The 15,779-nt window shown below is 38.4% G+C and overlaps 2 protein-coding genes across 6 annotated transcripts; both read right to left on the minus strand.

The window, feature by feature from the left end:
• Positions 1–1,859: 1,859 nt before the first annotated feature.
• Positions 1,860–4,997, minus strand: LOC6602024 (slo-interacting protein 1). Of its 2 annotated transcripts, none has more exons than XM_026991019.1 (5): positions 4,455–4,997; positions 4,087–4,389; positions 2,795–3,830; positions 2,567–2,721; positions 1,860–2,436 (listed from the first exon to the last, which is right to left on the minus strand). In XM_026991019.1, exons 1-5 carry the CDS (start codon positions 4,956–4,958, stop codon positions 2,125–2,127), a joined length of 2,310 nt encoding a protein of 769 aa, XP_026846820.1. In that variant the 5' UTR covers positions 4,959–4,997; the 3' UTR covers positions 1,860–2,124. The 2 variants fall into 2 exon arrangements, with proteins under 2 accessions (XP_026846820.1, XP_026846821.1); XM_026991020.1 differs by having other exon boundaries at positions 1,861–2,436; positions 2,852–3,830; positions 4,066–4,389.
• Positions 4,998–9,086: 4,089 nt separating this feature from the next.
• On the minus strand, positions 9,087–13,955 carry LOC6602025. 4 transcript variants are annotated; one of them, XM_026990963.1, is made up of 5 exons: positions 13,678–13,955; positions 13,193–13,225; positions 10,636–11,732; positions 9,593–10,011; positions 9,087–9,527 (listed from the first exon to the last, which is right to left on the minus strand). In XM_026990963.1, coding segments are annotated over exons 1-5 (1,920 nt in total). In that variant the 5' UTR covers positions 13,680–13,955; the 3' UTR covers positions 9,087–9,158. The 4 variants fall into 4 exon arrangements, with proteins under 4 accessions (XP_026846764.1, XP_026846765.1, XP_026846763.1 ...); XM_026990964.1 differs by having other exon boundaries at positions 13,713–13,952; XM_026990962.1 differs by lacking the exon at positions 13,678–13,955 and adding an exon at positions 13,361–13,395.
• Between the last annotated feature and the right edge of the window lie 1,824 nt (positions 13,956–15,779).

The following is a 15,779-nucleotide window of genomic DNA, read 5'->3' on the forward strand; positions in this document are numbered from 1 at the left end:
GAGCGCTCATGGAAGGTGGCGCTCATGGAAGGGTGGGACCCTGCTAGGGATAACGAAACCAACTATCCCCGCTGACGAAAGAGCCAACGAAGACAAGTCTGTCCTATAAATTAGATTTGTTTTTTTGTTTTTGTTTTGTTCAATCCGTCCCCTGACTTATCGGGTCGGAAACACCCCTGACTTCCCCGTGAGCTAGCTGGGAACGATAGGCCAGGGTGGCAAAGAGGCGGATTATAACAGGTTATTTGGGTTCAAGCTGTATTTCGTTATCCTTTTCTATTGTTTACTTAGGTTAATGCGCTTTTTTTTGAGAAGCAAACTACAACTTTATAAAACAACAAAAATTACATATATTTGACTGTCCCCATTCTCACTGTCAGTCACTGTATGTTTGTACATGTGAACATGCAAACGAATTGCCAACATTTCTTGAGATCTGCCTCGAATTTATTATCAAATTATCAAAAATGCTTCTGCATTTATACATACAATGTAATTCGAAGCTTGAATATACATATGTATATTACAAAAATGAAACTTCACATAAAAAACCAATTTTGAAAACACTAAATATAATAAAAAAAAAGCAAAAAATCGAATCTGGCTTCTAGGGATCTCATCCTTGGCCTTTTTCCTACTTCTGCCTGCGACGATAACTGCCGCTTAGCCTCGGTGGAGCCAGGTTTAAGACCAAAGGCTTCCAACATTTCTTGACTGAAATTTTTGAACTTATTCTTTCATTGAGCGGCGTATTGGGAGGCAGTTCAGTGTTCGTCAATCAATATTTTCTTCAGCTCCGGCTGCGGTCTGCTTAAATTTTCAGCGTGTTCGTACGAAAATTGTATGTATTTACCAGTACGTATAAGAAGTGCCTTTTTGGCTGGACAAATTACGGAGCATTCTCCCGGAGCAGGAGTTCTCGGTTCTGCTCCCGAGTGCTCAAACGAACAAAAAGGAACGAACGAAAATGATCGATGAACAAAAATAGACTATCTAAAAGAACGACTTATTTTAGTGAATAATGAACCAATCAAATTAGTCATAGCTGAATGACATTAGAACTGACTAGCTGCAAAAACAGAGATAGCCTTACGAGAACAGCATGAAGTGACTGCGAGATATAAAGGCGTCCAGTTGAGCTGGAAGCAGCGCTACCGAGATGAGACGAGCGCCCATGTGTTTTGTAAAATAGCATAATACAGTGTTTCGGTTATTAAAAGATGATTTGAATGATATGGTGGAGAATATACCAAATATATCTCGATCGGCTAAAAATTGTAAGACTTTTTTAATGTGGTACTTATATTGTGCACATACATGTAATTTTATGATATATTGGCGTTTAAAAACAAATGTTTTGTTGGTTTTATTAAATTTGTAAGTTGATATAAGCAAAAATTTTGTTGTTTATTTTAGAAAAACAAAAACCCTTTGTAAAGGGTCTAACAGTTAATACATTGTATTGAAAACATATAATAATTTATGTCAGCTTCAATGCAAGCTTTGTGTATGAATGGGATTTCTATAGTAAATAGCTATTATAGGAACGATCGATCAAAGAAGACTTTGGGAAGAAAATACTTTGGATGTAAGAATATAGAAAACCGAGGATCTACATTCCAAGCCATACAAAATGTATTGTCAGAGTTTTAGCTCGCCAAAACTCGATACATGGACGAAATCTGATTACTATTAATAATAAAAAACATTCAACTGAAATCAAATTAATTAATTATTTTATAGGGCATTATTGTAAATCTTCAGACGCATGAAGAGTGGCTGTAAATATGTACATAACACAGAACTTGGCAATGTTTCAAATGTGAATATTAAATCTATATTTTTTTTAAATTCGCATTTAAACTTATTGCCGTTGTAGCTTTAAGGTAAAATACATTTGTTTAACTTCATTTAATTCCTGAAGAAAACAACAATTAACGTCCACATTATAGGATGTCTTATAATAGATTCACGCAATATCGTTTGAAACCAATCGTTTCGAAAAAAAAACATTACACAAAAAAATATCTTTCCGCCTTTTTTATGCCATACTCGTTTTCGTATTAGCTGTGTAGTGTTCAGTTAATACATATATGGTATATGTTGAATGTAAGATTGTAGGTGCTACTGTTGCTGTTGCTGATAATGCCGCCGTTCCCGAGCTCGTTCAATGTGTCGTTTACGTTCCTCCTTCGTCCAGTAACGTCCAATTTTGACTTCCGACACTGTATCATCCTCTGTCGTAGTTAGCTCATTAATGCGCGTATTTTTTCGAATAGCAACGTGCGTCCGATTACGTACTGGCCGCTTTACAATGTATCGTGTTCCATCAGGACGACGCTTCACTTTCCAGACCATGGGTATCTCCTCACCATTTTCACTTATCAGTATTGAACTCTGTTTTGAACTGGAAGCAATGTGGCTTTTGTTTGCGACCTATTTGAAATAAACATTTTTGGAATATAGCTACAACTGCGGCAAAAGTTAATAGATAGATGTGATCTATTTAGTAAAGCAGATAAATTCCTCATTTAGGGGTTACCCTTTAAGTGGCACCTCTTCTTACCTCTTGACTACTAACGAAGTGATAGCGGCTCAAATTTGGAGCATTAAACTGGGGACAATGACTTTGCACCTCCTCAGCTGGCCTCAGACGCATTAATTTAAGATCAGTCCTGGGCTGATTGATTTCTTCCTCGATACATGCTTTGGGTAGGCTTTCTGGAAAATGCAAATTTTTAAAAATATAATCAATGCTTTCATGTGCTAAGGATATAGTAAGTTAAATTCCTACCACCGAGACACGTCGAGGGAAAATTGGAAGAGCAAAGGCCGATGCGGCCAGACCTACCAAATGGTAACATTAACATACTACTCGCAGTAGTTGTTACAATCGCTTCTTTTGGTGAGAGTATGGCGTGATTCTCAGCCATTTTTTGGTTTGGACAGATTTGCGCTTCGTCACCAGCATTTAAAATCTGATTCTGATGGGGCGAAGCGCTATTGTTTGACCCACCAGTGTTGTAGGCACTTGATGAGTTGTCAATTTCATCGCCTAGCGTAATGTTGCCTCCGACGTCGATATTGTTGGGTCCACATGCACTGTGTGCGGCTCCACTGCTGCTGGATCGACTTGTATTTGTTATTGTACTACGTAGTGTGAACACACGACTGCATGCAGGCTGTTGGGCAGTTTTTAGGACCGCGGGACGACCTACTAAAGTGTGCATTGTCCTGGGACTGGAACTGCCGTGGCACTGTGACTTTAGGCCCAGCCACTGGGCAACACGTTGAGTTTGTTGCTGCATTTTCGTATCCATGGCTTCAGTTTCTATTCCAGCTGTGGCTGTCGCTGAAGAGCAGGAGCCCATTGCTGTCATGTAGTTAGAGCTTTGATACGGTGAACAATATAACGGCTCTGATTCCGAATCCTCAGGAATGGTCTCATAAATATGCTCGCTTTCATCATACTCATAAGGGTGATGAGACTGACTGCTTTTGTTCATAAACTGATTTAACGCTTTTACATGACCCAAGTTGTCATCTGTGCGAAACTTTGTCTTGCTGCATGCTTTTTCAGCCTCCAAAATAGCTTTTGGCAAATATGGTTTAACGTTAACATTCAGATCTGAATTTGGCTGGATTGTTGGAGACGAGTTTTTTGTGGCGTTGCTGACCACTTCATTGGTTGTTATATTAAGAGTCTTTATGGACTGCACTTGGCTCAGCAAGACCTTATCCAATTTATCGACCACGTTTGTGTAATCATCACGGAGAAAACTATTGGCATATTCAAAGTTACTCTCAATGTCATCGTCATCGTCCTCTTCCTTAAAAAAATTTGTTAGAAATTGTATAATATAGTTTAAAAAAAAGCATGGGTACATTTACATTAAACATACAAGACTACACTAGTTTTGTGTATGAACGTTACATTTATGCCTTGCACTGTCAACATACATATATATAATATATACAGGCTTGAAACATATGTATTTGACAGTCTAAAAAGTTATGCAGGCATTTGTAGTTACGTTAAGGAAAAATATATACTTTTACTCTTACTGGGTATAGAAGGCGACTAACAAGAAGCGTCACTGCAAAGGGACTCCCTGCGATCTGGGCTTCAACTTCCTCCTTGCTTTTAACGTCCGTGCCATTAATGCGCAGAATTTGATCACCCCGCCTAAGGCGTCCATCGCGTTGAGCTATACCTTCTGGCTCAATATCACTAACAAATACATCTTCGCAGCCATCAGTATCAGCTTCGTCAGATATTACGTTCCCTCGGCTAATGTCGATATTTGACGCCTGATATCCATTGCAGCAAACATGAATGCCTAACTTTTCAGTGGTTGAGTCATCAATTGTCTTAACTAGAGTTATTTCCTGAAAATGAAAATAATGAATATAATGATATGAGGATTATTCATATTTTAATCTTGTCAAAATACCTCAATATCAATTTCCGGCTCCAGACATTGTTCAAACAAATGATGTTCTTGCTCAATGAAACGATCGGCTATCGTGCGTACTATATCCCGATCTTTAAGGTTTTCAGCTGATGTTTGAGTTTCCTTCGACACGGAAACGGCCGAGACAACTTCGACAGGTGGAACTACAGATTCTTCGCTATTTAATGCACGTAGAGTTAAAATGACTTGATTGTTGTTCCTGGAGGATTGTTGCGATACTGGTGCTAATGGAGGGCTGGGGCTGGTGGACTTTACATTTGGCGAGGCACTGGTTGTCGGTGATGTTGTTGACAGCTCTACTTCCGCATCATTTGATATATTTATCTTTTCAGCTGTTGCGGAAGTTGCAATTTCGCTTTGATCAACTCTATTTTGCAGGCGAGTTGGTTCGTTGTTGATGTCTATATTTATTTCTATATCTAAGGCATTTTGCTTCTGCCGGCACAATTCGACTACTATGGTTTCTTTAGCTTGAAGGAACATTTGAACCGCTTCATACCTCGGCAAATGACTAATATCATTTCCATTTATCTGAAAAAAATTTTTTTTAATACATTGGTTCTTTTCCTGTCTGTACAATAAATATCAATACATACAGCATGTGCAAACATGTAAATATGTGTTTGAAGTACTTAAATGTTTTACGTACCTTTAACACAACATACTCATATTCTAATTCGACAATGCAATTCATATTGCTGATTTACTATTACATTATTTGTATTTTATTATTTTTAATTTGTATACATATTTTTTCAAGAAGAATCAAGTGTGGCCAGATGGTGTGTTTTTGCAACACAAGAGGGGTATTCGTAAAATGGGTTTCGAGTTTATGTTTTCGAACTACCTGGAAGTTTTTGTTAAAAAGGAAAAGTAGAAAAATCAACGAAAAAAAAAATTAAGAATTATTTAAAATAAAAGAAACTTAAAAACAAGTTCTATTTACAAATTTTCTTTTTGGTCCCCTTGAGATTTACTATATGATAGTAACAATATTACTGCTTTTGCACGATCAATGGAAGTTAATGTTAGTTCTAACAGAGTTCTGTTCTGAGAATAATGGTTCTGCTCGGAGAATATTGGGGCCCAATATTGCCCAATTACTCATTTTTGGGTCATTTATGAAACAAATAATGACTTGAATTAATTAAACAGACTAAATGATTGGTTCCATGTAAATATAAGATGTCCACGACCTGACAGCAGATTCAAAATGATTACATATGGCTTAGCGCATGATCTTCAAAATTAAATTTTAGACAACATCACAAAAGAGTATGGGGGATATTAGAATTGTGGGTTAAGTCGACGTGTGTAACGCCCAGAAGCGTTTCCGACCCCATAAAGTATATATATTCTTGATCAGCCGTGCCTGTCTGCCTCTCTGTTCCTACGTCGTGTTTGTCACCTAGTTTTCAGAGACTATGAGAGCTAGAGCAACTAAATTTTCTATCCCGACTCCTGTTATATCACACTGTTAAAAGTGTAAGTCAAAGTTTTGTCCCTTTCCGAGAATCTGTGGCATCCACAATTTTAAAGATACGAACAATTTTAAAACTCAGAATCATAGAGAATGACCAGATTGTCGAAAATGGATCAGATGGCTACGCAACGCTTTCCACCCGCCTTACCTCTTATTCAAACACTCTTTCTGGTGCAGTGTGCGCCCTCCGGAGGAGGGGACATACTGACTGGGTATCGAGTAAAAGGTCTTAACTTTTTCGATCACTTAAAGCCTCAAATTTGACAGGTCCTACTCAAACGTTCTCTCTGCGTGTCGCCAGTGGTCGCACGTCGGACTTGGCGGGAGCTGGCCAGTCAGCTGGCAGACATCTCCCAGGAGGAGCAAGTCAGGCTAGGCTGGGCTGAGCACCGAGTAGAGGAGGGCCAGGTACACTACGCCGAAATGCCACAGATGAGGGCGTCGAACGGCGAACTTGCCAATAAGGCGGAGGAAATGATGGCCACGAAGAGGCAACGCTCGACTGAGAGTGCCATCAAAGACACTCCTGCGAGGTGTGGCTGCCGGGTGGTTCAATGGGTTAAAATCTTAAAGTGCAATGACGACCCAACCCTAAGGCTGACGCGCACAGTCTGCCAACTGGAGGCAATGTGATAGGGGGCCAAGCTGGAGGTCGTTCAAACCTAAGGCGAAGGTACTCATTCCCATCACAATCCAGGGGGACCGAGAGCTGAAGCTCCTTCAGCGGCAAAACGCGGAAGTGCCAACGGCAGATTGTAGGATCCTCAACATTGGTAGCCTACTACCCAACGAGGGGGGGGGGGGGGGGGGGGCAATGTGTGATCCTTCAAATTAACAAAGAAGCAGAAGATCTGTGTCTCCCAAAAAGCGCCACCCCTAAGATAAGGATGCACACACCCTGCAAGTCGGCGGTGACCTGACGCTGGTAGTTAACCCGTCAGCTACAACTGAGCCAGCCATCCATGATGCTGAGTGTGCTGCAGCTCAACTTGCATAAAAGCAAGGTAGCTTCGGTGGAGCCCCCCTTGGCTATGCTTGCAACGGGAAATAGTACTCTGATATCTGGCTGGAAAGTCCTTAAAAGATCATCCTTCTCAGATCATAAGTACATTCAGCTTAAGTGCGAATTCAAGCACTCTTCGAAGATATCAGTCTATAGAACCATCGGAATACAAACTGGGAATCCGCTGAGGATATAGAGAGGTCCCAAGAGACATCATGCCATCAGACACACATCATGCTAACCCTCAAGAACGAAGAAGAACACTAGAAAAGCTGCTGGATTTCCACATCAGGAATGAGGTAGGAGGACTGATGTCAACCAACCAGCATGCCTATACCAAAGGGAAATCGGCGGAGACTGCACTACACTCGGTAGCTACTACGCCCTTCACAATAAAAAGTATGCACTGCGAGTATTTGTTGACATCTCCGGAGCATTTAACTACGTGGCTACGAACGCAATAGCAAATCGCCTGGTAGCGACTAATACACACCCAGAAATCAACCTGTGGCTAAGGAACCTCCTAGGTTGCAGACGGGTGCAATCAGAGTGGGGCACCGCTTTCATGGTAAAAGAGGCACACAGAGGCACATCCCAGGGTGGAGTCCTGTCGCCCCTAGTGTGGAATCTGGTGGTCGACGACATTGTGGGAAAGATGGCACCCACCACATCCCTCATTATACCCGATACTCAAAATGAGTATTGGGGTATATTAGATTTGTGGTGAAAGTGGATGTGTGTAACGTCCAGAAGGAATCGTTTCCGACCCCATAAAGTATATATATTCTTGATCAGCATCAATAGCCGAGTCGATTGAGCCCTGTCTGTCTGTCCGTCCGTCCGTCTGTCCGTCTGTCCGTCCCCTTCAGCGCCTAATGCTCAAAGACTATAAGAGCTAGAGCAACGATGTTTTGGATCCAGACTTCTGTGATATGTCACTGCTCCAAAAATATTTCAAAACTTTGCCCCGCCCACTTCCGCCCCCACAAAGGGCGAAAATCTGTGGCATCCACAATTTCGACGATACGAGAAAACTAAAAACGCAGAATCGTAGAAGATGACTATATCTTCTAGAGTGCAAAATCCGAACCAGATCGTATAATTATTACAGCCAGAATCACGAAAACAATATCACCCTTTCTCGCTCTGTCTCACTCTAACACACAGGTTTCATGGTCGGTTTTGCCAATTGCAAAATATGAGTTCAAGGATCTCAGAACCTATAAAAGCCAGAGCAACCAAATTTGGTATCCACACTCCTGTGATATCGGACCTTGACCGTTTCCTGTCCAAATTTCGCCACACCCCCTTCCGCCCCCGCAAAGGACGAAAATCTGAGGCAACCACAAATCTCAGAGACTATTAAGGCTAGAGTAACCAAATTTGGTACACACACTCCTTTAAGATGTCACTATAAAACGTATATCTCAGAATTTCGCCCCACCCCCATCCGCCCCCACAAAGGACGAAAATCTGTTGCATCCACAATATTGCAGATTTGAGAAAACTAAAAACGCAGAATCATAGATAATGACCATATCTATTAGATTGCTGAATCTGGATCAGATCAGATCATTTTTATAGCCAAAAGGAACAAAAAATCAATTTGCAGTGGCTACGCAGCGCCCGACGTCACGCTCAGACTGATTTTCTGTCTCTCTCGCACGCACTCTTTGTCGTGTCATTAAATATTAGCGCCATCTGCCGGAGGAGAGCCATACTGACTTAGTATCGGGTATAACCGTAGAGTTGCGGTGTCCGCAGCAACTCACAACGTTCCCCCTCGTTTTCTTATAAACTTGTACATATATAATTTCCTTTCTGGATCATTAGCCAGCAGCATATACATATGTGTGGGGGTAGACGGATGTTATAGGGAAATATCAAGAAACATTACTTCAAATTTCAGCTTGCTCATCAAGTAAATTAGAGTATGGTAGCCTGCAAATATATTTAAAGAAAAGTTAAAGCCTAATCAACCATATTCGAAGTTTAATAATTACATATACGATATTTACCCGATTTTCCAGAGAACTTTTGCATTGGAAAGCCGGCTGAAAATGTCGCGTAATTAGACTTTTTCCTTTTAAACTTTTTCCACGTAATAAATTGAATAAATTGCAAATATGTACATAAAATTATATTTTTTATTCTAGGTGATTGGTATAAAAATCGAGATAAAAGTTCGACTTGATGGCTAGGAACAGCTGCATCCCTCTACAGACATATTTGGTATAACACTTAAAACCAGGTTGTGGTTATCGTCAAAATATAACAAGCTTAAGGAACTCATTTTTGTTGGCGAACAGCACGGCGTGGCTGACGTCGTTAAGGCGGCTAGATGAGTGTGGGGATACTGCTCAAGGTATCCAACTCTGCAGTCGCCACTGCAAAAGTATGCATCAAATGACGTAGGTGCAACAACGAAATGCCATCCAAAACTTGTGAAGTTCACCTTGAGAGGATATCGACAGCATCGCATATCGTGATCACTTTCAGTACAGTCCATATAAACGCTTCGTTTCCGTCGATGCTTTTTTTGTGATCCAATTTCTATGTGAACCGTCTGAAAAAAATGCAATAAATTTACCAATTACGATGAAAGAATTGCGATGTGTGGAAGACGCATACTAATGGATTATTCGATGTATTATCAGTGGTCACAACTAAAGGCTTCATCCAGGATTCTACTCCTTTTATAAGAATTTCATGAGATTTATTCGACCCGCGATCTCCGAATACAGGTTTCAGGTCAACGTTGACCCACTGTCCTTGTCCCGATGGAATTTTTTGGCGAAATTCAAACATTTTGGCCTTGTGAGTAAAGCTTGTATTATTTGCACGCCGCACTGCCCGATGAATAGCTACAACAATATCTTTACTTTGTTGATTTTCAATCTCCTCAATGAGTTCCGGCTGATGGGTGCTTATCCAGTCCCAACCACGCAGATATAAATGCAGTGTAGCGTACGATATGTCCGAGTAACTGTTGTCGAATTTAAACCGAAGAACGTCTGTCTTACGGTTGTGTCGAACATGTGGTTGAAGCTCTAAATGGACGAAATTTAAATTCACGTATAATTAAATTGGAATGGAAGATTGTATAAAATAGAGTTATATAATCTTAGAATTATTTTTTCGTTCTCTTTTTTCCAGACTTTGCAGATCATTCTGTTTTATTACTTTTGAAAACGAATTTTACGTTTCATATATTATTTCAGTAACGGAAAATTACTAAAATAAGTAGTAAAGAATAAATTCTACAGAGAAATCTCTGCCTGTAAAAAGTTTCCAGTAGAAAGTAGATGCAATTCAATTTAAATTGGGTTACAAAAACGAATTTCTTTATACGAAACCATGGACAAAACAGACCGCGCATCTCTCTCAATTTTGCTTGCACTTGTCATGAGAGATCGGGAAAACATAGAGAAAAAGAGGGGGAGCGCGACCGCATAACTAGAGTTCTTATGTTAATTCTTGCACTTGGTTTATCCTCTATCCGCCTAATGATCTATCCGCCATATCTCTCTCTCTCTTTCGTTTACTCCACCAGGGTGCAAACTCTGAGATCCAGGCGGTCATCAAGATGGACGGGCAGGGATCTATCGGCATTGCTAATTGGGCTGCTCCAGAATGTTTTTTTTAGCATTAATAGAAGTAAATTTTGTACTTACGCTCAGGAAACACGTAAATGCTGCTTATGTGTGAAAGAATACTCTCGTATTCATCATCATTATGCATAAAGAAATTTTGTTTTATGTTTTGATATTCGTGGATTCCTATTTCAGTGTTGTAAATCAATTTAAACTCATTCAAAGCATTAGCATCATCCCCTTGCATTTGAGAAGATAAGCTCATGTCGGATTCACCAGCCACTAAATCGCTGCTTGTGTTGGTAGTTTGCTCGTGTTTTTTAGGGACACTTGGTGATTCTGATAGCGATTCTCCTGTGGATTCCCTACGTCGCCATATTGTATTTGTTACAGATGCATTATAACCTTTATAAAAATCCTCTAATATATTTTGTGGTACTGAGATAGGTTTGGTTATATTTGGTAGTTTTTTTAGATTTAACCGCATGAGTATGTGCATCTTAATCGACTCCAAGCTATCCTGCTTGGCTTTTTCGCGCAATTGGCGCTGTAAAATACTATCAATGTTGATTAAATTTCGATTCATAGATACTCCTTGAACACTCGAGAAGGGCCCCGATCTAGATGTTGTTGGCAGAGTTGAACCTTTAGTATTCCGTTTGGTTTGTACTTTTACTGGGTTTGAAGGCGGATCCGAATCCTCTTGATGATGATCCTCTGGCTTTATTTGTTTTGTTGTGGATGATGCATTGTCGCTTGAAAGTGTGTTTGATTGAGTATTTGTTCTGTTACTCAATAAAATCATTTCCGGTCTAGCACTGGCACTTGATGAATTGTTTGAGCGTTCTAATAGCTCCTGCTCACTACTAGCACTGTGTGCAGTTGCCAGGATTAAAAGCATGGATAGCACAGCTAGTGCCACACATCGGTACATGACAAAAGGGCATCTTGAATGTCCACCTATAATCTGTCGTTTTTTAATACTCGTAATCGATTTGCAGCTGCAAAAAACTATGCTACTGGAATCCGACTGTGCATGCAAGACTGCAATATTAGCATTTTCAATAATCTTTTTAACACTAGGGTTCACATAATATTGACTCTCAGTCCTGTGTTCTTTCCCAATGCGGTACCCATTGGCCAGCATGATTTTTAGTAAACAGTTGTCGGTTCGAATGCTGAAAAAAAAACAAAAGATTAAGCATTATATTATTATGATCGTAAAGTTTTTGGGGCTGTCCTTATAGGACAAAAATGTTAAAAATGTCTGAGACTAAGTAAGCTGGTTCGACACAAGATAAAACCAAAGACTATAAAATAGTATTGTATAGTCTTTGATAAAACTCTAGTTTCTACCGGATTGTAATTTAATTTAATATATAAAAACCAGTTCATCTGTGCTTCTGTGCGCCGTCACTATCAAATTGTATTGCGTTATGTAAAATCACACATAAATTTGAAAATTTGATTGAAAAAAAACTTTTCTCCTTCTTCTATGCGTGCAAAATCGTCTCAAAGTCATAAGGTACACAACAGAAACGAAAAAGGTGCTTCTTATTTTGTTGAATACAACATTATACTTGATACAAATTGTATATCAAAGATTCGAACTTTCTTCTTGTTTTATGTTTTTTATGATCCTCGAAAAACCATGTCTTAATATAGAACGCCATTACTTGTCTGTTTATGCTTTGATTCTACAGAACGATATATAAATTGAGGCCTATCAATCAGCCAATAAAATTTTGCTGAGGCATTGCAGTTAAAAGTTGTTTAAATTTTTCGCGGAAAAATCATAATTTTCTACTCGTTTTTACAAGTGAAAAATGATTAAATTGTGTTTAGCTAGTGACCGTTTATTTATTGATTCATATTGCACGATTCTAAACAAATGCACTACACACTAAGTATATGATCAACCATAAGCCGTTAACCATATTATTTTTTAATTTTTAATTAGGAGTCAACAAATTTGAAATATAAACGTTTTTTATGTACAACGATTTTAAAAGTAATTGATTGAGCCAATATTCTATGTATGAACTTTTCAGATAGTAATAATATTTTTTTCCCCTAATAATATTCTGTATAGGCAAATATAGTTGGAGTTTCCCAGATCAGAGAAGAAAATATTTCCGAATAATATAGTCAGGACCATGTAGTTGCCATTATAACAATAAATCTACAAAGAATGATCGACATAAAGAGTACCACCCTAATAGCGGTACATATGTACATGCATACTTGATACATTGAAGTGTATTTTATGCACATACATATTTATATATGCATATATAACAAAATTTATATATACATATGTATGTCTGTTGTTCTGTGCATAAACGATTCATATGAATCTCACTCTCAGCTCTTGATCACTCTATTGTATTCAATTAAACCATTTATAAACATATTAAATTTTTGTGCTCTTGAACTTCGGTTCATCTGAAGCTGAAAGTGCAGTGTTGGCACTGCATATTCCATTTTCCACTTGAGGATGACAGGACAAAAAAAACCCCAAACAAAAAAAAAAATGTTAAATTTTCAATCAGTTATTCTAGTTTTCTGTTACTGTTCTTATCGATACATTAATAAAGAAGAACAAATAATAATAGAAAAACAGGCCATGCTAACTCACCAGGGGCTATCCTGTAAATGCACTTTTCTCCTCCTGTAATGAGTATGGCATCAGTGAAAAGGCTTCATATGGATATAATAATAGATAAATAATTATATCTTAGATCCGATATAATTATTAGACGCCACGCCACATATTTCAATCTAATTATGTACATACTGCTACTACCTACTACTATAATGTTTCATCTCGTTACATATACATATGTATGCATATAATATATAACGAAAAAAAGAAACATGACAGGCTTCGAGCCTAGGACCTCTGGTTTGTTGGCCCGTGAACAGTTGCTCACCGCCACTGCGCTTGCTGACAGCCGGTGTGCAAAATGCTATGTAGCCAACAGCCAACCCAACTTTCAATCAGAGCAAAATAAATGATATATGTATTATGATATATATATGTATATATATAAATTATATATATGTATAATAATAAGAGTGTACTTTGAGATAACAAACATTTAAATGTAGCTACATACGTACATATGTTAACTAATTGTGTGTATTTATAAACATACAGATGCGCATGCGAAATCTATTTCGAACACTGGGAATTGTAGAATGTATTGGATAAATACATGGACTAAAGTTGTGCACATATTTTGGTTGTTTCACTTAATATTGCTTGCAATGAGCTTTTCTTATTTTCCCGACGGCTGTGAATCTTCTTTCGAGTATTTTCCGCCAAGAACCGCATAGTAATCCCAAAAACACTACAGATACAGATCGGCGGAGCACGTCGGAGAGTATATGTATTTAGTAATTGTAATCTTCCAATGTTTATTAATATGTAATATATGGATTCGTTTTAAACGTGGTCCGCAATGCTGTGATGCTTATAATTATCGTGTAAAAGTATATCTTTTTCAATGTTTTCTCCACGACTCGCGGAGACTGTGACTGTGACTGATCGCGGATATTCCGATAAAATATACCGCCTGACCTTCAGAAGTATACCAAAATATACCGTCTCAAGTCAAGATTTAGGTGACAACGTCGCAGAGCCATATTTGCTGATCAAAGAATTTGTATTAGTTTCTGATTGGAAAATTTATTTTTGCCTAAATGTTTGTTGATGGAATCAACTGCGGATTTATCGTTAAAACATACCGTCCGACCCTCAGAAATATACCAAAATATACCGTCTCATTTTAAAAATATAACGTAAATATACTGACGAATTCCAGATCTATTTCACACATTCCTCGTTTTTCATATTCCGTCGAATATTACTAGCTAGGTAGAACATTTAGCCATGCCCACATAATTTTATCCGATTAGTGAATTCATTTTCTAATTGACTGATTTATTTTAAACACTTGCTTTTATTTCATTTTGCGTAAAAAGAGGTTTTCGCGAAATTGGTCAAACAAAAAAAAAACGAAAAATGATAGTCGTACTTATTGTTACTATTTTGATATTCCGTGGAATATTATTAGCTAGATAAAACATTCAGCCATGCCCACATAATTTTATACGATTTATGAAAAAATGTTTTATTGTTCCTTTTTTTGAGCTTTGCCTAAAACAAGGCATAAATAAAATAGTTCAACAAAAACAAACAGTCGCAATGTTGCTAGTATTTGAAGATTTGATGCGTGTATAGGTCTTTGTATAACCTATTTTTCAAGCTGCTCTTAAACGTAATAAAGATCTTGTCTTAGATTGCATTTGACTAGTTTCTTGTATATATATCATATATATATATATATATATGTATATATATCAAACCCTCAGCCCTGCCAAAATAGTTTTATCTCATTGATGATTCAATTTTCTACAAATTGTGATAATTTTATTAACTCCTTGCGGATTGTGTCTAAAACAAGGTTTGACCGAAAAAGCTCAACAAAAAGTACAAGTTACTTGTTATTATGTTAATGATGAACTACTATGTACTATACTATACTATACTAGTACTATACATACTATTATGAGTACTATGTTAATTATGAAATTGAGCTTTCTCGATTTGAGTCGAATTTTATTGCAAAATGACAATATCTGCCAGTATAAATATTTCAAATAATGTGCATATTTAGACTGTTTCGGAAGAAACTCTTCCTCATCAGCGATCTTTTCTTTTTCAATAAATAACGAGGGGGAACGTTGTGAGTTGCTGCGGACACCGCAACTCTACATTTATACCCGATACTAAGTCAGTATGCCTCTCCTCCGGCAGACGCCGCTAATATATAAAGACACGACAAAGAGTGCGTGCGAGAAAGACCGAAAATCAGCCTGAGCGTGACGTCGGGCGCTGCGTAGCCACTGCAAATTGATTTGTTCCTTTTGGCTATAAAAATTATCCGATCTGTCCAAATTCAGCAACCGGATAGATATGGTCATTCTCTATGATTCTGCGTTTTTAGTTTTCTCGAATCTGCAATATTGTGGATGCAACAGATTTTCGTCCTTTGTGGGGGCGGATGGGGGTGGGGCGAAATTCTGAGATATACGTTTTATAGTGAGATCTAACAGAAGTGCGGATACCAAATTTGGTTACTCTAGCCTGAATAGTCTCTGAGATTTGTGGATGCCCCAGATTTTCGTCCTTTGGGGGGGGCGGAAGGGTGTGTGGCGAA

Source organism: Drosophila persimilis, unplaced genomic scaffold (genome assembly GCF_003286085.1).
Source record: "Drosophila persimilis strain 14011-0111.01,24,50 unplaced genomic scaffold, DperRS2 tig00000652-arrow-arrow-pilon, whole genome shotgun sequence".
Taxonomy (NCBI): domain Eukaryota; kingdom Metazoa; phylum Arthropoda; class Insecta; order Diptera; family Drosophilidae; genus Drosophila; species Drosophila persimilis.